General features: G+C 46.1%; 1 protein-coding gene and 1 long non-coding RNA gene across 4 annotated transcripts in view; one reads left to right on the top strand and one right to left on the bottom strand.

Annotated features, from left to right (window-relative positions):
• Positions 1–1,826: 1,826 nt before the first annotated feature.
• FBXW8 (F-box and WD repeat domain containing 8) overlaps positions 1,827–23,460 on the bottom strand; it is a 121,293-nt gene continuing 99,659 nt past the window's right edge. For all 3 annotated transcript variants that reach the window (XM_003832416.5, XM_003832417.4, XM_055096230.1), the window contains 3 exons: positions 9,817–9,990; positions 6,816–6,926; positions 1,827–6,293 (listed from right to left, as the gene is read on the bottom strand). In XM_003832416.5, coding sequence (XP_003832464.2) covers positions 6,149–6,293; positions 6,816–6,926; positions 9,817–9,990 — 430 coding nt within the window. In that variant the 3' untranslated portion in view covers positions 1,827–6,148. The remainder of the gene's footprint in view (positions 6,294–6,815; positions 6,927–9,816; positions 9,991–23,460) is intronic.
• On the top strand, positions 9,231–23,035 carry LOC129393552 (uncharacterized). Its single transcript, XR_008620507.2, has 2 exons — positions 9,231–9,691; positions 9,785–23,035. It is a non-coding gene; the product is annotated as an uncharacterized LOC129393552 (long non-coding RNA).

Genomic DNA, 23,460 nt, shown 5'->3' with positions numbered 1-23,460 from the left:
TAATATCGCCGTATTACCAAGGGGAAAGGTTGGCTTTTGGATGTTGAAAGAATATGGCAATTTGACACAAACACTCTAATTTGGTTGGTTTACAAAAGGGCCGTGTGATGGAAATGGAATATGAGGAGCTCAGGGGACACACTGCAGCCACGTTAAGCATGAATTATGGATAAGGGAATGGAGTAAGATGACAGCAGCTTCCAGCTCTGGCCAAATACCCGCATAGGGAACGAATTATTGCTAGACTTTAACAAAACAATGCTGTTGTTTTCTGAGCCAAGGGACTGGAAAGTTCTTTTTAAGCTTTGCTAATGGGAGACAGGTCATCTGTGGATCTGATCCTTGTCATGGAGCAGTTGAACCTGTCCCCACCTGCCTGCAGTTAACGAGGCTGCGGCTGAACTCTGCTGTGCTGGAAACGGCGCCGTGTGACTTAAGTAGGCTGATGGAGAGTTAAAAATACAAGTTGCCTTGGCAAGGCTTTTGCAAACACCTGCCTTGCAGGCTGTCCTCCCACACAGCGACCTTGGGAAAGCCAGGAAGAGCTGAGTAGGGGGAGCACCGCACTCCCCGGGGCACTGGCGGCGTCTCTGTCCTCTTGCAGAATTTGCACATGTGGCAATCAGCAGGGGCTTGGTGGTGGACCAGCCTGGTCCTAGGAGGACTCACGACTCTGAGGAGGATGTGGTGGCTGCTCAGCCCTCTAATCTGCTTGTTGACCAAGTCAGCAAGGGACTGGGTTCTAGTCTCCCAGAGGAAGGGCCGGTGCCCCAAGAGTGGCTCTGATGGGGTGGCAGTGGTCAAGGGGCCCGCTGAGGAGGTAGCTGCCATGTCTATCTTAGAGAAACGAAAAGGCAGCGTTTGTCCTAACATTGGGCGAGGGAAGAAAAGACACGGCTTGACAGCTCAGCCTGGGGGGGGGCTTCCCCTTCCCTTCCTAGGAAAAGAAACGGCCCCCAGTGCAGAGCAGTCAAATGGCTGCTTCTGGAAGCCCACGCTGGGCATCAGAGGCCGAAAGTGGGCTGGGGACAACATGGCACCCGCCAGAGCCCAGCAAGAGGGAATCTGCCATCGCACATTAGAGGCAGCCCTTGTCCAAGTCACCGCAGGCCCCTGCAGCGGTAGCCAGGTAACCATCTGGCCTGGCTGCACGGGTGACGCGGGCCGGCCTGTGTGGCTCACAGCACCTCGGCCCGGCCGGCCAGCGCCGTGAGCTCACTGCTGCTGCAGCTGCTGCTCAGAGCGAAGGCTCCGTCAGGCAGCGGGAGACGGCCCTGTTGGAGCCCCTGTGGTGGCCCGCCTGGAATAGCCGCGGGACAGTTGTTACGAGAAGGCTGGACCCTCACCAGGGGAAGCTGTTTCTCAGCAACTGTAAACAAAGTGGGTTTGCGGCGGCCAGTGTCTGCCATCTAACACGTGTGGTGGGAAGCGCTAGCCCCTGAAACGTGGGGCCTCTAGCTCTCAAGAGGGGGGATGGGGGTGAAGGACTTCATCTTGGGGGTGTCAGCCTTTCCTTTCAGAAAGGACCAAGCCCTCTCTTGGGGAAATTCAGTTTCCCTCCGATCAGCTGAAACCCTAGCGTTCAGCCGGCGCAGGGAGTTGTGCTTGGTAGGAGAAGGTGATGCCGTCCCTGGAGTATCTCTGAAACATAAATTATTGCCTGGGCAACAGCAGCACCAGGGTGGCACATGGCTTGGGCTGCAAAACACACTCTAGTGGCAGAGGTGAAATTCTCAGGGGGACTGTAGTCCCTTGGAGAATCTGATGCGAGGTAACCACGCTTTTTCCCAGAAAATGCCCTCATGCACCATTTCACACACAGTGGGTCCTTGAATAGCATCGTTTTATTCAATGTCATTTTGTTATAACATTGAGAAAAAATTGATTCCCGGCTGGGGCCACTGTCTGTGTACAGTCTAGACGTCCTCCCGGTCTGAGAGTTTTCTGGGCACTCTGGTTTCCTCCCACACCCCAAAGATGTGCAGGTGAGGTTTGTTGGTGTCTGGTCGCAGTCTGAGTGTGTGTGGGGGGTGAGTGTGCCCTGTGATGGGAGGGCATCCTGTCCAGGGTGGTCCCTGCCTTGCACACTGAGCTGTTGGGATAGGCTCTGGTCGCCCACCACCTTAAACTGGAATAACTGAGTTGGAAAATGAAAGAAGGAATGAATAAAAAATTATTGTAAAATAAAAATTGCCTCCCATAACCATACAAATGCACAATAGTAAATGACGCTGTACGGAAGCGCCCAGTGAGCCCATTCATTCTGGTGTTTGACCTGCGTGGTGGAAGGAGGCGCTCCTGACAATTTTTGCTTTGCAAACATTTATTCTGTGATATAACTCACCATCGCTGCAACTGCCAGCACCCAGAGTCACCAAAAATTGGGTAATTATCTTGTTTTTAGTAATTTTTCTTAAATGTATGTATAACTAACTCATGTCTATTTAATGTTTAATATTAGAAGTGTTTGGTTTAAAGTTCTAAAGTTTGGTGAAGTTTTTATGGCCAGCAATATGCCGTGGGAACTTAACTCTTGTTTACATCCATTAGCCTATAGTAAAATTAGTTTCATTATATATCATTTTGCCTAAAGTTGCCATTTCTTTTTTTGAGACGAAGTCTCGCTCTGTCGCCCAGGCTGGAGTGCAGTGGTGCGATCTCAGGTCACTGCAACCTCTGCCTCTTGGCTGCAAGCGATTCTCCTGCCTCAGCCTCCCAAGTAGTTGTGATTACAGGCACACGCCACCAGGCCTGGCTAATTTTTGTATTTTTAGTAGAGATGGGGTTTTGCCATGTTGGCCAGGCTGGTCTTGAGCTCCTGACCTCAGGTGATACGCCTGCCTCGGTCTCCCAAAGTGCAGGGATTACAGGCCTGAGCCACCTTGCCCAGCCAAAATTAGTTTCATTATACCTCATTTTGCTTAAAGTTGTAGTTTCTAAGAAAACCTATTGATGACGGTTGGTGAAGAGTTACTGTACCATGTTGCGGGTCTCCTGGATCCTGGGCTGGGAGCGCCTGTAGGGGAGGTTCTGGGAAAATCCAATTGACTGTGGGTTTACAAAACCACCACGGTGGGAGGTAAGATTTCAAGGGGGTGGGAAGAGCTGGAATTGCGGCATGCCAGGGGATTATCACTGTATGCCTTGCCCAAGTTAAAATAACTTGACCAATAAAGAAATTCAAAGCATTTAATATTAGAACAACTACGGACATCATAAAGCAGAAAGCAAGTCCGACAGTGTTTTGAGAGGCGACATGAGATCTTCAGGTGTTTCACCATCCAGCTCCCCTGGCAGCATGCTCGAGTATCTTCTACCTTTAGGGGAGCCGGGGATGGAGGCGTCCCTGAGAGGGACTAAAGAAGGAAAGTAGAGGATCAATTGGCTGAAAACTCAGAACTTGTGAAAGGGTCTGGATAAAGGTAAGGGGGCTTAATTTGGATACATGTTGGCTTATAAAGGAGCATTTATCCTTTCCCTGTCAGTGTGATTGATTCCAGGATGTTGAGGTTTGCAGTAGAAAACACTGCCTGAAGTTGGCGTGCTTGAAGATTACAGCTTGGGTCCAAAAAATTCTCCTTTACAGAACCCAGGCAACTTCCACGAATGGCAGGTACGTTAGAAACAGGCTCTGTGGTGGGAGGGGCTACACTTGGGACATTTTTACACTGGGCCAGCTGCTGGCTGCTCTAATTCTGGGTCTAATGACTTTACACTCCGTTATCTTTAATTGCTGCAAACTAGGAAGGGCGAATGCCCCTGCAAAATGAACTGGGAACGCAGACTGAAGGGGCTGCTTTTTGAAAAGAAAAATATTTTCCCCAGTGGTCCAGATGCATTAAGACTATGAGAGAGAAAGGGCGGGGCTTGATGAAAACCTTCTAAAGCGAGGTCACCAGCGAGCAGTCTGACCACCACATGACATGATGAAAGTAAACAAAATCCTGCATTTGCTACCTACAGGCCATCTCCACTTAGGAAGTCATCTGGTTGAAAGGAAGCAGAAAACCCTCCAGTCCATCTGCCTGCAGGAAGGCGGGGTCTGAAAGAAAGTGCTCTGGACCGGGAGGTGACGCTTCCCAGTCACAGCTCTATCTGCTCCATTCCCCTGTGTAGTTGGAGATGAATATGGAATGGCTGCGTATCTTAAGCAATCTGAAAAACCTTCCAGAACCTTCATGACGTGAAGGTTCTAGGCTTTGGAGTAATGGCAAGCACTTCCCACTGATACGTACACGTGTGCAACTGAGAGGACTCGGTTTTCTCTGGAATGAGTGTGGACAAACGGTTCCCATGTGGTAGGTACTTCTGCATCCTCAGGTACCTTTTCTCTTCCTCATAGACCACTGTACCTTTATGTTTTATCAAGAGTTGTATATTTTGTCTTTTTTTTTTTTTTTAAACTGCTTTTGGGCTGGGTACAGTGACTTACACCTGTAATCCCAGCACTTTGGGAGGCTGAGGCAGGCAATCATCATTTGAGGTCAGAAGTTTGAGACCAGCCTGGCCAACATAGCAATATCCCCCGTCTCTACTAAAAATACAAAAATTAGCCAGTTGTGGTAGCGGACGCCTGTAATCCCAGCTACTCAGGAGGCTGAGGCAGGAGAATTGCTTGAACTCGGGAGGCAGAGGTTGCAGTGAGCCGAGATCAGGCCATTGCACTCCAGTCTAGGTGACAGAGCGAGACCCCACCTGAAAAAAAAACAAAACCTTTTGGCTTTATATTAACTAACTATTGGTTTTTGATTCCATTGATGTCTGTTTTTATCCTGATTTAACCCCTGCCTTCTGCTGCTTTGGGATTGCTGCTACCTTTTCTGAGCTGAGGTGCCAGCCCCTCACAGCCCCTCCCAGCCCCATCCCCTGGGTTTTGTATTCTGTGCTTTTACTGTCAGCCCAGTCTAGAGAGTTTATAGTTTGTTTTTATTAACCTCTTTAAATCCAAGTAAATTCAGGAGTGTCTGGAACTGTCTTATTTTGCTTTTTGTTGATTTCTCACTATTCTGCATTGGAGTCAATTCCTAGAAAAGCAGGGCCCTGCCTGAGGGTATAGCCCATAGGGTGCAGTGTCTTGGGGTTGGGGGATTCTATAATTTGGCCTGTATGGTGTGAATCTTTGTGCATCTGAGCTGTTCTTTGTGGCCTTCGTACAGGGTGGTTTTTTGTGCATCGTCTATGTGTATTTGAAATTCCATACGCATCTACTGGATCCAGCTTGTTAGCGATATTAAGTAATCCTCCAGATCTTTACATTTTTCTCACTGATTTGCCTGCCGTGAGAATGGATTTTATTTCTCTTTGTAGTTCTATCAGTTTTCGCTTTGATATTCTGAAGGTATATTAGGTGGATGCTGTTGCTGTTTAGAACTGTTGAAAATCAAGAGTAAGGCAATGGCTTGCTTCCAGAATACTTTGGAAATGGCAGCTCTGTATCACACTGAACAGTTCTCTCCTGTCCTGTTTCATCTTGATGGCTGTTTAGTCAATGAATATTTAGAAAATATTTGCTTTGTATCACATATCATAGACACAATAGTAAGCAAAATAGTCATTAATGACTAAACTGTATAAGTATATAATTATAAACCATGGTAAAAGCTGTGAAGAAAAAGTACAGCTCTACCAGCTTGCTACTGGAAGGTGGTGGTGGCAAGTGTCACAGAAGAGCACCTTAAGTAAATACAGGGAAAAGGACATGGAGGTTATTGCCTTGGAGGCCAGGAACAAGCACATCCAAAGGCCCTCGGAGGAAAAGAGGTAAGGGGCTGGAGACGGAAAAGACGGCCTGCAGGGCTGGAGCTGGGAGGGCGGACACAGAGAAGCTGGCTAAGCAGGGACCGTATAGGACTGCGCAGCGAGATCCCTGAGGCGTCCTGAGGGAGCTGAGGCCAGGGTGGCCAGCTGGGTGGGGAAGGAGGCTATGTTTGAGTTGGCAGCACGTGGGACTCGAGCCCCGGCACACGCCAGCTTGCCCCAGGCGCTGGGGGAAGTGCAGGGGTCAGGGAGACGCGTGCCGTCAGGCATGGCACCCTGGGCTGCTTTCTTCCCCTAAATGTTTACCACCTGTGAAGAGGTGCCTGGCGTTTTAAGATGGATAAAACTGGTTCTTCCCATTTTTCTCCTTGCTCCCAACTGAGGCACGTCCCTAAACATGGTTATAGGGAAAGGCCAGTGCGAGGTCGTAGTAGTGAGTGGCCATGGCGTCACAGGATGAACGGCAGACAGGGAGAGGGCTCTGGAAGGCCAGCTGGTCCACCGCAAACTCGTAGGCGCGGATCAGACCCCGGTGTCTAGAAAGAGCACAAAGATGGTGACAGGTCAGGGCTGCCTCACTGGTCCTCACCCCAGCCGCTTCTGTCTTTGCAGGAGGCGTTCGCCTGAGACCAGATAGAGGTTCAGCTTCACAAAGGCGTTCTCTGGGCACACAGCGTCAGATACTCACAGTCCCCGGCTTAGCGGTCAACGTGGGGGTGCACAAGTCGGATGGGCGCAGTGAGTGTCACAGGGCAAGGACTCAAGAGGGCGGGCCTTGCCCCTGACAGGATTCTAACCACAGCAGGCCCCTCAGCATACGGCTTGCCCTCCCTCTCTGTACAGCCGACAGCGTGGACTCGCCCCACGGGGCTGTCCTGCATCAGATGCTGGGCGCTCAGTACAGGTCAGCATCCACGTTTATGTTTCCAATTCGCAGAAAGGCAGGGCCCTGCCTGAGGGTATAGCCCATAGGGTGCAATGTGTCACGGCGGAGGGGTGGGGTTCTATAAATCAGTCAAACTAAGATGGTCTCTTACTCGCCCGGCCCCACCACTAACCTCCTGTGAGTGGTGAAGCTGTCCAGGTCGGCGTTTCGCATCACCGTCTGGTAAGGCACGTTGGCCGTGATGAGGCTGTGGCTGCTGAATGAGATGTGCTGCACCGGGTGCCTGGAAGGCAGTGGGAGAGAGCTCGTAAGGGGGCGTCTACTGGGCCTGCACTTGCTGCCGCAGGCCTGGGAGTTCAGAGCTGCAGGGGATTCTAGAACCCATAAAGCTAAGCTTCTCTTTCACAGAGGGAACAGGGCCCCCATGGAAGCAGTGTCTCACCTCAGTTCCCAAAGCTCAGGTGAGCAGGCCACGCTTTGGGCATGACTTTGTAAACAGGTCTGCATGCCCCGTACGCATGCTGGCATCTGCCCCCACAACCTGGTACATTCCAGACATAAAGGGCACACCCTACTGCAGACGAATCAGCCACATGCAACAGAGACTGGCCCATCGCTGCCTCCCTGGGCAAGTCCCTTGAGCTTTCCCAGCCAGGCTCTCCATCATCTATGGAGCACTGGGGGCACGTTCACTGTTGATCCATGAAGGTGCCCCCCCATCCTGCTCACAGGGCTGCAGTGACACACGTACCCTGGGTGGTGAAAGCATGTTCGGAAAAGCATGTTCGGAAAATCTTGGAACAAAATGGCTCCAAGTCTGTAGAACAGAGGTTTGCGTTCATTCTGAAACTTTCATGCAGTACCGGCTGTGGTCACGGCACTGAGCTAGGAGACACTGGATTAAAAAGATGTCTCATCCAGGTGGATGCCTGGCCCGGGGAGAGCCCTAGCTAGTGAAGAAGGTAAGATGCAGTCCCAGAAAACGTGACCAATGTTTCTGTAGCACAAGCGATGTTACAAGCTACAAATAATGTGATCCAGAGTTAAGTGCTGGGAGGAGCAGGAGGTGCTGTGGGCTGAAAGGGTCTGTTGGGAGGGGTGCACAGGAGGGGACGAGGCCTGTGTGGGCTGGGCCAGGGCTGCTCTCCTTGACTAAAGCAAAGGATTCTTGGGAGTGAGGGAAGCTGGGAAGCAGTCCCTGCCTCCCCGGGGTTGGGACACCCACAGAAGGAAAGTGTTGGTGGACCTGGAGGATGAGAAAGACCCGGGGAGGGAGGGCAGGCTTGGTGGAGGCCTGCAGCCTGGAGGACTGACGGCACCCTGTCAGGCAGGCGAGGACCTGGGCTGAAGAGACTGAAGCGGACAGCGGGAGGTACATGACAGTGACCAAACAACAGCCAGACTGGGGCCTGGCAGCAGGCACTGCAGGTGAGGCCTTGAGCAAGTCAGTGAGTTCTGGGCAGGAGACCATGTGTCTGTCAGCCTTGTGCTGGTGAAAACTGACCACGTGGGGGACAAGCCTGGACCGCACAGGGACAGAGGCAGTGCTGGGACAAGGCCACACCTCTGGGGAAGGCCTTCCTTAGCTAGGCTTCATCTCAGTGGCCTGTCCCAGGGGGTGAAGCTTTGCTGAGAGAAAAATGAGATCTACTGGAGTTGGGGGCTGGCAGCCATTCCTGAGGACCTGGATGGCTGATCCAGGGTTTTCCTCAAAGGCAATGCTTCCGGGAATTTCAGTGCGGGAGTTTTAGTTGCCGTTTGGCACCACCTGGTGGCAATTCAGTGCATCACCATTCAGAAAAAGGGCCGAGGCGCCCTGAACAGGCACAGCCACAGCGAGGGGGCGGGCCAGGCAGTACCCAGGGCTCTGTCTGATAAAATGTGCCGGCCACAGTGTTTGCTAACACCGCCCCTCCAAGGAAGAAGCCCATTCTGCATGTAACCCTGCCGCCTCTTGGAGACACCTGTCAAATTGCTGACCTTGCACTTCCATAAAGACCATGTTGCTGCTCAGAGGTTGTGTTCTCAGAGGTCGGTTTACCTTGATTTGCGGTAAGTGGGGAACAAATCTTAGTTCCTGTGGGAGGGCCTTGCCCTGTTTCTGCTCTTCTATGTTGTCATGCTCAGAGGCCACTGGCCCAGAATCATCTCGGTTTTGTAGAGATGGGGTTTCATTCTGTCACCCAGGCTGGAGTACAGTGACACAGTCACTGCAGCCTCAAACCCCTGGCCTTGAGAGCTCCTCAGTCTCCTGAGTAGCTGGGATTACAGGTGAGCCACATGTCTGGCTGAATGTCTCTTCACAGTGGTGCTGAGGGCAGCAAGCAAGAGGGCCGGCTGCCTTTCTCCCCACCTGTCTCAAACGCAGGGTCTCCTGTTCGAGGCCTGCAGGGCCAGGTAGAGGTGGTGGCGGGTGGGCTCAAGTCAGCTCTGATGAGCCGGCCCTGGGCTGGGCTGCTGCTTTGAAGGTCAGAAGCAGGCTCACTGGAAATGTCTTAACCAGTTAGGTGCCATTGGTGTAAACCTACCTACCTCTGTGACGCCATCAGCCTGTGCTTAGGATAGTATTTATTTATATTTCGAATAGTGGTGTTAAAGGTGGAAATGACAAATTCCTCCTTCGTTGGAGCCTGAACCCCTTCAGTCCTAAGTGCTCTTCTCTGTAAACAGCATGAGGAAAGTCTAAGCAACGGGCAGAACCATGGTTACACATGACGGACTCGAGTGGAGGACAGCAGCTGGGCCAGCCCTGCCTTCCACCTGTGGGCAGGTGGGGTGTCACATCCTGGTCTAGCCCAGCGAGCTTCCTATGTTTTTGAGTTCCCTTTTCTGTTTATTAAGATGGAGAAATCCTAAAATAATCAGAATAGCACTTGCAAAAAAGTAGTTTCATTCTTAGAGAAAGCTGGGCCTGGCTAATGTAGGAATTGTGGCGATCTGAATGATGTCAGAGACAGGAACTGCATCCCCACTGACCAGCGCCATTTCCAAGCCTGTTTCCTCCTCTGCAGAGCGGTGCTGGGACAGCAGCTGGCTCCTAGGGTCACAGTAAGGATTCACCTGGCGAAGCCGGGGGGTAGGGGGCATTTAGCACCATGCCTGGTGCAGGCTGATTAGTGCTGCCTTCCCTGTTCCTACTAGGAACTCCCAAGAGTGTCTAGAATGCACCTTACCCGGAATACACCTCCCACAGCTTCTGGTTCATCCGATAATCCCACACGGACACCAGGCCTTCCTCGCCTCCACTGACGATCTTCCAGTCATCCATCTGCACAGCAGAGACCCTGAGCTGATGGGCGGAGAGCGACAGGGCGATGTTACCACTGCGGAGGTCATGGATCCTCACCCTGGACAGGCCCAAGAAGAGCAGAGAAGGGAAATGGGATTAGAGTCAAAGCTTCAAATGACAAACTCCCCCTCCACGGTGCTGGTCTATGCACAACACTGCTATGAAAAACTCCTCAGCTGCAAACATCGATAATAAGGACATCAAGCACAGACTGTCAGGGAGGACCCACACGGTCTCATCTGAATGGTTTAAAAGCACATGGAGCAAGAAAGACGCAGGCCAAGGACAGTGGCTGCCCACTTTACCTGCTTAACAGGGAAAAGCCACCTGCATGACTGCACGCGCAGGTTGGCCTGAGACGCCTGTCCCAGCAGTAGGTGTACTGCCCAGCACAGTAATTTTGCTGTTGGTAAAATAACCTGTTAAAGGCAAGAGCTACAAAGCCAGACACCCCAGATCCTCACCCGGTTAGGAAAAGAACACTTTTTGGGTATTTCACTTGACTTTGTAAGTTCATTGCTGTCTTGCTGGAACTGAGAAAGGGAAAGCCTTTATACTTGATAAGCACAGCAGAGCGGGGATAAGGGTGTGTGTACCCTGGGCAGTCACTTATTGAAATAATTACTTGCCTTATAATAATCCACATTTCTTTAAGAACCTCTTTAAAAACTACTTTTTATATATGTGGAATTTTTCACGAGGATAAATTAGATAATGGGACAGAAATCTCGTATCCACTACAAACACCACCCTACTTGGTTTCTACAATAAGCCAAAGGCTAAAAGTAAATCAAATTCATTACATTTAATATCATTACATTTAATAAATGTAAAGATGAGCTTAAGAGACCCTGTGATACAAGTCGAAAAGGAAAAGACAGTCCCTGCCCTGAAAAGACCCCAGCATCTAGCAAGGAACAGGACAAGCACAAGGATGTAAGATTAAAAACGCACGTCTGACCCAAAAGCTGTGGAGCGACAGGATTCTCTGAAACATGTCCCGTGCCCTGACTCTAGTTATGCAAGCATGCGCACACACGTCAATTTTCCAAGTTCTGAGGGAAAATTATTTTGAACCAACAATTCTATACCTAGCTTAGCTACCAAGTGTGAAGGCATAATAAAGAAAGACTTTAAAGAAAGACTTCTTTTTCTTTAACAGAAAAGGACTCAAAGTGAACTACCTGTGGATACTCTCTGAAAGGAAGTGGCATAGCAAAATACCAGAACAAGAAGACAGATGGCTTAAGTGGGACCTGGTGTGTCTGCTGGGTCCATGGAGGCACACAGGACAAACCTTCCTATTAACAAGAAGAGCTGCCCATGGATCACAAAGTAAAAATATATGCTATGCATGAAAAACACATCTGCAAATGAGGATGAAAAGATGTTGCAATTTTAATGCTAGAAAAGGCAGAGTAGTTCAAGGCAAAAGCATTCACTGAGAGCACTTAAAACAACGAAGGGGCAGTTTACTCAATGTTCGGTCAGACCTGGAAAAACAAACTCCATGGATCACATTTCTTTTTATAGGTTTTGTTGTTTATTATTTTTTTTAAAGACAGGGCCTCACTCCCATCACCCAGGCTGGAGTGTAGTGGCACCATCATGGCTCACTGCAGCCTCAGCTTCCTGGGCTCAGGTGATCCTCCCACCTCAGTGTCCCAAATAGCTGGGACTACAAGCACGTGCTACCACACCAGGCTAATTTTTTTTTTAATTTTCAGTAGAGACGGTTTTGCTGTGTTGCTCAGGCTGGTCTCGAACTCCTGGGCCAAAGGATCTACCCACCTCAGCCTCCTAAAGTGCCGGGATTACAGGCATGTGCCATTGCACCCAGCCTGTTTTTTTTTTTTTTTAATAGTTTCTTTAGTCACTATAATCTATTCAGAAATTATTTCTATTTCTTGAATTTTTAAAATCTCCAAATCTGAAAACTTAGATGAGTAAATGGCTTTCTGGGAAAATAAGAATTATCAAAACGAATCCCCAGGAGACAGAAAATCCAAGTAGATAAAATAACAAATAGCAGCCTGAGGAAGCCAGCAAGGGGCAACAATCCCTGCAAAAAAAGAACAAGTGACTTTGGCCAGACCTGTTAAGGACCAGCTGCCTCCAGGGCTAAGTTAACTGTTCCACAGCCTAGGAAAAGGAGGAAAGCTTCCAAATTCTCCATGAAGCCAGCATTCTATTACCAAAGCCTAACCCTGAGAGCATGATCAAAGAAAACTACATATCCGAGTGAAACATCAGGAATAGACTCCACAGCAAGATGCCACAGACAAGGGGAATCAACGAAAAACCAGGCAGTCACGTCCATGGAAGCCGAAAGCAACGGGATGAAACGTCACAGCCATTCCAGATGTGGTCTTTAGAAACAGTGAGGCACTGGCACCACCATTACTTCACATCGCTTTTTAAAAACCAGACACAATTAGACAAAAGGAAAAAATGAAAGGTTAAAAAAAATCGGAAAGAAGTGGGTAGACTTCTTATTAGTGAGAAGGGACAGTCCCAGAGAATTCAGTAACACAGAGTCAAATATAAATTTATATGCTAAAATCTAGTTTAAAAAATAAATAGAATCAAAGAAAATGTCCCATTTGTAACAGCAGTTAGAGGCAAAATACTCTATAATTTCTCAACTTGGAGCTCTATCAATCACATATATTACACAAATTACAGAGAGCGCAAAGAGTTAAACATAAACTATAAAACATATTCAAAGGAGGAAGACCTTTCTAAACATAACAAAATATGGAAGGTGAAAAAAGGGCTTAACTTTTTCCTATTGGGGGGAACAATCAGAAAGTCAGTCCAATGATAAACTGAGGAAAATGTTTGCAACAAAAAGGGCTAATGTCTTATAATAAATGCCTTCAAATTAGTAAAGACTGACAACCCATTATTAAATCGACAGAAAAGATAAGAAAAAGCAATTCACAGAAAAATACTAATGGCTTTTAAACATGTGTAAGATGTTTAAGTTTGCTGGTAATAAGATAAATTACACAGTAAAACTACAATGCAATGCTACTTGTCACCAATCTACCCAGCAAAGGTAAAGTTTGGTAACATGCCCTACCAGGCACTGTGTGGCAGGGAGACATGGACAGGTAGGTACTCCTAGACAGCCAAGGCGAGCAGAAATCCTTCTTTGGGGAGTGACTTGGCAATATCCAACCAAATACCACATGCACCTCACTTCTGAGCCGGCAATTCCACTTTGAGGAGGTAGCTACACAAGAGTCCACATACACGCAAGGCCAGTCACTGCTCTTAGTTGCAAAAGAGGCTTCTGTTTCAGACAACATGTTGACAGTTCCACTGTAAAACGCTTAAAAATGCTGGATAAAATCCTTTTAAGGGCACTGCTGAGCTCACGTAGGAAGTGACTTCCCCAGGACCTGAGCTGAAAACCAGACAGGAGAGGGTGAGCTGCGACTTCAGGGGAGGGGAGGCTGCTGGCAAGCGCCAGGCTCAGCTCCGTGGTTTCATCAAACACACTGAAGGGCCACCCTAGGCAGGGAGCGGAGTATGGAGACTCCTGCTTTCAATACAAAAGCATGAAAGTATAGTCCCTGAAATTAAATTTGGGAGATAGGCTGGAAGCAGATCAGAGAATGCGTGAATCAGAAGAAAAATGTGAAGAAATTACCAAGAATGGAGCACAAAGAGATAAATATGAAAACTGCGAATGGGGGTATAAGAGACATGAGGGACAGAAGGGGTGGTGCACCACAAGCCCCAAGTTCCGGAAGGAAAAAAACAGAGTGCGGACAGTTAACAGCTGATGTTTCCCGAACTGATGAAAGACATGCATGCCGACTCAATGCACACGAATCAAACACAAAATACATATCTAAGAGTATAATTTAAAAAATGGGAAAACACAAAGACCAAGAGGTCCTAAAAGCAGCCTGAGAGAAAAAGACATTACCTATTCAGGAAAGATAATTAGACTGACAGGAACAATCAGACACATTTTAGCTGTCATGAACTGGAATGACGTAGGTGACACGATTAACTAGCTCTTCAACTGAGTGCTAGTTAAAGCAATTATGGTACATCCATACAGTGGGACCCGGGGCAGAACTACACAGGCCGACTGGCAGCCGTGCGCACAGGTGTGTGCTGGGGGACATGCATTTAGGCTGTGCGTGTGTGGGCGGCCCCCAGAGAACGCTCAGCATTTAAGCAGTCGCAATGAGGGAGGCTGACAAGGCTGCTGGGAAGAGGGGTGCGCTTCGCCCTCTAGGCTACTCTGCTTTTGAGGCCCATTTTCAATGTGCGTACTTCCTGTTTAAATAAAACCAAACAATTTTAAAGATCAAATTCTGGAAGCACGTACTTGAAACATTAACAACAATTACCTTGGAGAAGAAAGAGGGCAATAAAGGAGGCTTTTGTGTTTTATTCTGGACACTGCCATGTTTAAAAAACAAGAATTCATTCATGACCGGGAGGCCTTCAACAGTCACACTCTCTTTCTTGAGCTGAGAGGTGGATGCGCGGGCATTCTCGGTTACTCTTGAAACTGTATGCGTACCTTATATACACTCCCATACATATGTTCGGTTTCATAATTAAAAAATAATACTTTCATCTATTTCTTAGAAAAGGTGAAATAAAACAGGATGGAACAACACGTTGTTTTAGGACACAGAGGAGAGACTGTTTCTTCTTCCTGCTAGGCCATGTAACTGACAAGGCAACCCAAGTGAATAGATATACTCAGCGCTGGGAAACAGGTAGCACAGCAAATGGGCACCAGAATATGCCAAGACAACCGATTCCAGGGACAAGTTGAGAGTTCTCTGTATAGAGAACATAAAATTCTATGTGGTCAACATTAACAAGCCCTTCGGACTGGTCACTGAACCTTTCTGGACCAGCATTAGATGGTCTTGAAGAGGTCTGCTAGACCCAAAATTCTGAGCTCCATAACAAGTCCATCTGGTGGACACAGATGATAATGTATAGATGATACATAATAGGTCCGTTGCTACAAATGCTGCTCAGTCCCTGACTTGCCAGTGAGGGATCTGGGAGCAGAAAGATGCAGAGAGAGCTTGAAGATGACTTTGTAAACAAAGGTCTCTCTCTGTCACATTTACAGACACCTATCCTTAGGCATGCGTAGGTAAGAGAAGAGAAAAAGTATAAATGCTGTAAAGAGAACTCTAACCTTAGGCCATAATGGGAACTTGAAAAGGATTGGGGAAAGGGGGAGCGGAAGTGTTTACCAAGTACTTTTCAGTGCATATTTGGTTAATCAGAGTCTATTCAGCTATGGTGATTTCCATAAAGAGCTCCTCTGTTGAATATTTATACTCCATAATTTACAGTTTGGCTGTTAAGGAGACAAAGGCAAACACAAATTTGGTCCAGAAGTTCAAAGTTTGCCATCTGTTTTGCTATTGTATTTAGATACCAGCATGGATGGCTCCAAACAAAATAAACAAATAAACCAAAAGATGCGGCTTCAGTGTATTTTATATCACTAAGGAAAAAAAATAGGCCAAACCAGCCTTGAATTTCTCCCCCTTGGGAAAAAGGAAAAACATTTTTCTGACATCTCCTTAGAGAAGCACCACTCTGGCTTCTCGTCGACAGAAACAGCAGACAGCACAGTATGCTAAGTCCACCCAAGCCATTCAGATTCACATGAAGAAACAGGTATCCGCCTCGGACATCTGACAGCGCGCAGCACAGGCCCGAATGCTGTGCGCCTTGGCAAAGCCCGTCGTCAGCTCAGCACTCAAACCAAATACTCGACGCTGGGAAACAGGTAGCACAGCAAATGGGCACCAGAATATGCCAAGACAACCGATTCCAGGGACAAAGAGGAGCCAATGGTAGATATCGTGAATCCCCATCTAGCGAGTATTTCATCAACTTTGCCCATTGAAAGGAAAAATAATTGGTCTGAAAGCTGTAATTGTATTATGTTTAATATTCATGGTTGGGCTTGGAGGACAGTTCCAACACTCCCTCTCTCCAGCCCCTCTCTAATGAAAATCACACCATAGGAGTCGGCGGTAGCCCACCAATTAAAACAAAAGACACCAGAACCTTCCAAAGACTCCAACAGAGGAGCATCCATCTGATGGGCAGGAAAACGTGCTGGAACCGAGAGGGAGGCACGCTCTGGTTGGTCCTGTGTTGAGAGCTTTGAATAACTTATTATAACACTTGCAGATGGAGCAAATGCAACATTTACGCCCCGATCACTCTCTCTCTAACAGCAGGCAGCAGTAGCACGAGCACAGCACACAACTTTATATTTGTCAGGGCAAGAAGCAAGCACTGAGACTCTGTAATTGGGGGGTCACAACTCAGGGCGTGCTTCCTATTGGCTTGGATTAAATACTCCCATATGATAATGAGGAACACCGTAGCTGATGGCAAGCTGAAGCCTATTCAGTGTCTGGCTCGGCAGTTTCATTAAGGAGGACCTGACCTTCAGCTATATTTCTACCCACAAAACAAAGAGAACAAGCAATAAGGTATTACAATGTAGGCTTTTTTTATGACCAAATTATTTTTAAAAATAGTATTTTTTTAAAGAAATCAATACATGATTCTGTTTGCTCTCACTGAACCTGGGCTATTAAATATTAAAGAGGATTTTAAATATAACCTTATACGCCAAAATCAATAGCTTTATCTACAAAGCACTGACAATGGCCTTTGGTGAAAGATTCATTTTAAACGGCAACTAGAAAAACGTGTATTTTCAGGTAGAACTGCCAGTTTAATGCAGCTAGCCTAAGCTTAGTGCTCTCTGTATTTTAAGGCTGTATCTCTGAAGTTTAGAGTTCTCTGTATAGAGAACATAAAATTCTATGTGGCCAAGATTAACAAGCCCTTCGGACTGACTGGTCACTGAACCTTTCTGGACCGGCATTAGATGGTCTTGAAGAGGTCTACTAGACCCAAAATTCTGAGATCCATAACAAGTCCATCCAGTGGACACAGATGATAATGTATATAATGCCAAGAAAAGGGCACATGGTCCCAAGTTGGAAATACTAAAACATTTAGTTATTAACTAAGTCATGAGTATTTCCTATATCCATACTGTTACTTTCATATACAGTGACACTATTCAACATGCCTGACATTTGGAAGTTTACTGTTACATTACTTATTTTAGAAAGGGTGAGGTATTGTAATCAAAAAGCTGTACAGTGTGGTAGTGCCAGAACACAGACATACAGATCAACAGAACAGAACTGAGAGTCCGGAATAACCCCTCAAAGTTACAGTCCATTGATTTTCAACAGTGGTGCCAAGACAATTGAATGGGGGAGAGAATTGTCTTTTCAACAGATGGTGCCAGGATAGCTGGATATCCACATGGAAAAGAATGAAGTTTAGGTCTCTACCTCACACCATATACAAAAATTAACTCCAAATGGATCACAGACCTCAGTGTAAGAGCCAAAACTATAAAACCCTTTGAAGAAAACTTAGGAGTAAATCTTTGTGAGCCTGGGTTAGGAAATGGTTTCTTAGCTATGACATCCATAGCACAAATGACAAAAGGAAAAAAAAAAAAAACCAGACAAATAGAACTTCATCAAAATTGAAAACTTGTGTGCTTCAAAGAATACAATGTAGAAAGCGAAAAGACAACCCACAGAATGGGAGAAAATATTTTGCAAATCACATATCTGATGAGAGATTTGTACCTGGGCTATATTAAAAAAATACTCTAATAACTCAATAATATAAAGACAGCCCAATTAAAAAATGGGCTAAGGATTTGGATAGACATCTCTCCAGAGAAGATATACAAACAGGCAATAAGCACATGAAAGGATGTTAATCACCACTGGCTGTCAGAGAAATGCAAATCTAGAATTCGAGACTGTAGCAAGTGTTGGTGAGGAGGTGGAGAAACTACAACCCTCATCCAGTGCTGGTGGGAATGTAAAATGGTATAGCCACTATAGAAGAGTCTGGCAATTCCTCACATGGTTTAACATAGAATTACCACATAAGCCAGCAATTCCACTCCCAGTGTATTTCCCCAACCGAACTGAAAATATGCATACAAACTTACACATAAATGATAACAGTAGCATTATAATAGTCAAAAGGTGGAAGCAACCCAAATGTCCACTAATTGATATAAAGAAAATGTAGTATATCTGTACAAGGGAATATTACTTGGCCAGAAAAAGGAATGACATACTGATACATGGTACAACTTGGGTTTATCTTAAAAACATGCTAAGTGGAATAAGCCAGTCATAAAAGGTCATAGATTACATCATTTCATTTATAGGAGATGTTCAGGCAAATCCAGAGAAAGAAAGTAGATGAGTGGTTGCTTAAAGATGGAGGGGATGAGGGAACTGGGGAGTGACTGCTAATGGATTTGGGGTTTCTATTTGGGGTGAAAATGTTCTAAAATGGACTGTAATGATAACTGCACAACCTTGTGGACCTACTTAAAACACTGAATTGTACAATTTAAATTGGTGAATTATGTGGCATGTAAATTAAATCTCAGTACAGTGCTAAACTTGAGACCATGGGGGAAAACACTGGAATTTGCTGGCTCAGTGACTTAGCAACCCAGTTACAGCCTGACATTTGCCCTTAGCACCAACTCTTGGTTCTCCATAGCACAGCACGGATAAGCTTCTCCCTGCGAGATCCCCAGTTGCACGGTGAAAATGAGCAGATCACAGATGAGAAGACTGAGAGCTACAGAATAGGAAGGGCCCTCATTTAATACAGCCCTTGACTGCCAACTACTGTGCTGACTTAATTCACCGAAAAGAAAGGAGGACGTTCTGATTCTGGCCAGAATGGAGTAAGCCCACTGCTGCCTCTCTCCTGCCGACTGCCAGCAAAACCTATGGACAAAACACAAAAACAAACACCTGAGGACTCTGGGGAGTCAACCCAAGCCGATGGATTGCAGAGGAGAGTCAAACCCATGGAAGTGGCTGTACAGGGGAAGAGTTTCCCATGTTTTCCCTTTTTCCTCTTGCAGCCTTGCCCTGAGTATGGGCTCCAACATGCAGAACTGTGTGGTGGTGCAAGAAGCTAGAACTCCAATAGAAACTCCATCTTTCTGACCAGAGGAACAAAAGGGGGCCCCTGCCGTCCCCAAAGAATAGGGGTGAGGGTTACTGTAGGTTTTTTTCTCTTTCTTGTGGCTGTGCCCCAAGGACAGTCCCCAGTTACATGCTGCATGGTGGCGGCAATGCCAGCAGGTAGAACTCTGATAGAAACCCCATCTTTCTGACCAGAGAACTGTAAGGGATAGGAGTCCCTGAAGGCTGGAAAGTGTAAGGATTGAGAGAGGAGGAATCTCAAGAAAGGGATCCCATAATACTGTGTCTAAACCCACATAAATCCCAGGCTCATCCCTGGGCTATGTGGGACAGATTCAAAGCAGGACGGCAAAGGCTTTAAGAGCTCAACTAAGACTGAACCACTGCCAACCCACGTGGCACATGCGCAGACCAAAAACAGCATAGAAATTGAACAGCTTTGGAAAGCAAACTGACATTGGAGTCACCACCCACAAAGGGTAAACAGAACTTGCTGTCTGAACCTAACCAGGGTGACTGCCTGTTCAAAAGCAAAACAAAACAAAAATCATTCCTTGGAGGATTACACAACAGGATCCAGAGTGTATAAAACACAACATCCACAATGTCCAGAACACAATTCAAAATTACTTGACATACCCCAAACCAAAAGCCAAACAGGAAAATGTGACCCTTTCTTAAGGGAAAAGACAATTAACAGATGTCAACCCTAAGATAAGCTAGTTTGGGAACCCTCAACGACTTTAAAGAACTTGTTGTAGCTATATTCCACGAGGTAAAGGTAAAATGCATGGGAATACTGACAGTGACAACCTCAGCAGAGACACAGAAACTATATATAAAAAAAGAAACAAATGGAAATTTTTAACCAAGAAAATATGAAATCTGAAATAAAAGATTCACTGGATAGGCTCAACAGCAGAATGGAGATGACACAGGAAAGAGTCCATAAACCTGAAGTCAGAGCAACGGAGATGATGCAGCCTGAAGAACAGAAAGAAAAGTTTGGGAAAGAACATGAACAGAGCTTTGGTGGCCTGTTGGAAAATTTCACAAGGTTTAATATTTACACTATTGAGGTTATTGGAAGGAGAGGAGAAAGGGAATATTCAGAAAAACTATTTGAGGAAATAATGGCAGGAAACTCCAAATTTAGTGAAAGACATAAATATACAGATTCTAAATGCTTAATAAACCCCAGACAGGGTTTAAACCAAAAAAAAAAACAAGTGATTACTTCCTGCAGACTTTTCCTTAGTGACTCATTCAAGCTTCTCATAAATGTCCCAATTCCTAAGCTATTAATTCATTGTTGCCTTCAGTGAATATATACTTTCATTTCATTGAAAACACCACTGATAATAATAAAAAATAAATAAATAAAAAAAAAGAAAACACCACTGATTCCAAGAAGCATCATTACTTTGTGTAACTTTTAAAAATGCTGCCATTTTATGATGCTATTGTAAAAGTCCATTCTGATTTCATAGATGTGAAACAATTTTTTTAAATGTACATCTTAGAATAAATAGAAAATATACTGTGCTAGGCACCCGCCGAGTACCAGAGAGAGTGTGGTGAGTGGAATGGACATGAGCAGCCAGTCCTAATGCCGATGTGCATCACTCCCCGTACCATTACTCATTGCTCTTTCTTCTTAGTCTTAGTGAGAAGAGACAAAATATGCCTTCAGAAAAACTCATTGATCTACACTGATAAAACTCTTATGCAAAATCTCACTTTTCTCTCTGCTCCCATCTTTACAAGCCTTCCCTCCCAGCGAGGGAAAAGCATACTCTAACATTAACTCAGTTTCCACCCCAATCGTTCTCTTGCTCTTCATCAGACTCTGTTTATTTTTTAGTTTTTCTTTATTTTTTGAGATGGAGTCTCGCTCTGTCACCCAGGCTGGAGTGCAGTGGTGTGATCTCAGCTCACTGCAACCTCTGCCTCCTGGGTTCAAGCGATTCTCCTGCCTCAGCCTCCAAGTAGCTGGGATTACAGGCATGCGCCACACCATGCGTGGCTAATTTTTGTATTTTAGTAGAGACGGGGTTTCACCATCTGGCCAGCCTGACCTTGAACTCCTGACCTCAAGCGTCTGGTTTTTCTTGAGTGATAGGATAGATCCTTTTTCATTTTTACTTTAAGCTCACTGTCCCCCCACACCCCCAAAATAAAACTCCTTATAAAATTCCACCCATGTTTGCAAACTACTTAAAACTGATTCCCTACTTTAATGAAAACATTTTTGTCTTAATCTGGGGCAGTTTTATGTACCTTTAGAGTTCATCTCATTCCCAAGTTATTTATAAAGCACTAAGAGAATGCAGTGGGAATTAAGTTTTTAAAATAGGAAGGTTCTAGGGTTTGTAAAAAATTGCATCAGTCAGTAAGTGGCAGCCAAGGACATAGTTCTCTTCATAATATTTGACCCCTTACTCCCACTTTTGACATAAAACATAAGCTATACAAGCCTGGGCCAGCATCTCTAATGAGATCTTACTCATAGCTATTAAACCTCTGGGGAAAAAATGTAAGACTTCCCTCTACCACACTTAGTCTAGCTTCCTCATTCCTTTTTTCTAGATGTGCAATTTTTATTAAAACAACAGATTTTAAACCTCTATATTCTAAGCTGCTGACCGAGCAACCCTGACTCAGGGAGTATTCTTACATATGATGGCTGGCCCCTAATGTACCAGCAGCGGGCACACAGCTGGCACTACTCTAGGACTCACACTGGTTAAATGCCAATTTGGATGCCCCACCTCCAACTCTAAGTCACTAGTCTGTTCTTTTCATCCACAGAGACAGAGCGTTTTAAAAAAAAATGTAACATTGGCTTACTAATAAAATGGACTTAACATAGTCAGGTTTGGACTGCAAACTGACCAGAGAGCCCTTTGACACTATGCATGGAACACCTCCCTGGCAGTGCGTACATAATGAGGCAGCTTGCTCCAGAGGAAAAGTCAGCTTTACTGAGTGTATACAGTCAGCCCTCAGTATCCACAGGGGATTGGTTCCAAGACCCCCTGCAATTCCAAAATCTACAGATGCTCAAGTCTCCCTTTACATATAAAATGGTGTGGTATTTGCATATAACCTACACACATCCTCCATTAAAAACCATCTCTAGATTACTTATAAGAGCAAATACAATGCCTACACATCGCTTCATTATGATTCAACATAGTACTTGGCTTGCTGCAAATTCAAGTTTTGCTTTTTGGAACTTTGTAGAATTTTTTTCTTAATATTTTTGAAATTATGTAGAAAACAGAGGTTTCTTCTCCACAACACCCTTCTGGTTTCCGGTAAGCCTAACCGTGGCTGAAGATATAAATGTTCACACTGCAAGCAAACTGTGAGCACCACCCACCATCCCAAAGAGCTCTCCACATCGCCTCTCCTCAAAACCAAGCAGCTGCCAGGTCCCTGTGTGGAGATCCTAGGAGAGGAGCTTGGAGCCTCTGTATAGCTCAACCTGAAAACTAAAATGCGGGATTAAAACTACAAACTGACTTGATTCTTTTGCCGTGCCACATGTGGGGCCACTTATCAAGCCTAGTTTCTAAAGAGAACTAGCCCAGTGCGTGCCCCACACACACACTGAGGAGTTCAGTTCTCAAGCACCAGAACATCAGCCATTTTAGGAGGCCTTATTTTTCTTCCCAATAAAGCATACTCACATCATTTCCTTGCTCTAAGTTGGGGGTGGGTATCTAGGGGTGAAGGTTGGGAGTTGAAAATATTATTTGACAGAATAACTATTTTTGCAAGCTGCTGCACTGGCGGGACAGAGGCCTGGGATCTGGCACAGAGGAGTACCCGCCTCACGATCTGACACCCGCCTCCGAGCAGCCCGCCACCTGCAGCCCGGGGCCGGGCCCAGGGGAGGGGGCGCCAGCAGCCCCTGGCCCTCAGCCATGCTACCTCTCTTCAGGGCACTGGATCAGACACAGCAGATAACTGGCCAAAAAAAAAAAAAAAAAGGAAAAGAAAAAAACAAGGAAAGAAGAGGCGGGGAGAAACCTAAAATTTGGACTCAAAGGGTCTTTTCAAACACTTTAATCCTTTTGTGCTGATGGTTCCTGGGGCGCCCGGGGCTGGCACAGGCCCCTATACCGGGAAAATCCGACTCCCTAAGCCAGTGCGTTAAAGAGAAGGCTGCTAATCAGCTAAATAGAAAGTGGAATCTGTTCACATGAAGTCTCTCTTTCCTTCCATCACCAGAGGGACACCACCGTGTTCTAAAATACACTCTTGACATCATTTGGCAGGAAACCCTATTTTGATGAACATGATTCATCCCTTAGGTTATTGTTTTTAATATTAGAAAGTGAGCTTTCAAGTGCCAAACAAATTTTGCAGCAGGGGACAAAAGATATTCCAAGTGGTCTCCCTGGACCTTCTACCAACTGCGTCCACCAAATGGCTTAAAAGAA

Source organism: Pan paniscus, chromosome 10 (assembly GCF_029289425.2).
Source record: "Pan paniscus chromosome 10, NHGRI_mPanPan1-v2.0_pri, whole genome shotgun sequence".
Lineage (NCBI taxonomy): Eukaryota > Metazoa > Chordata > Mammalia > Primates > Hominidae > Pan > Pan paniscus.
The sequence above is the reverse complement of the archived record's forward strand: the minus strand, read 5'-3'. Positions and strand labels throughout refer to the sequence as shown.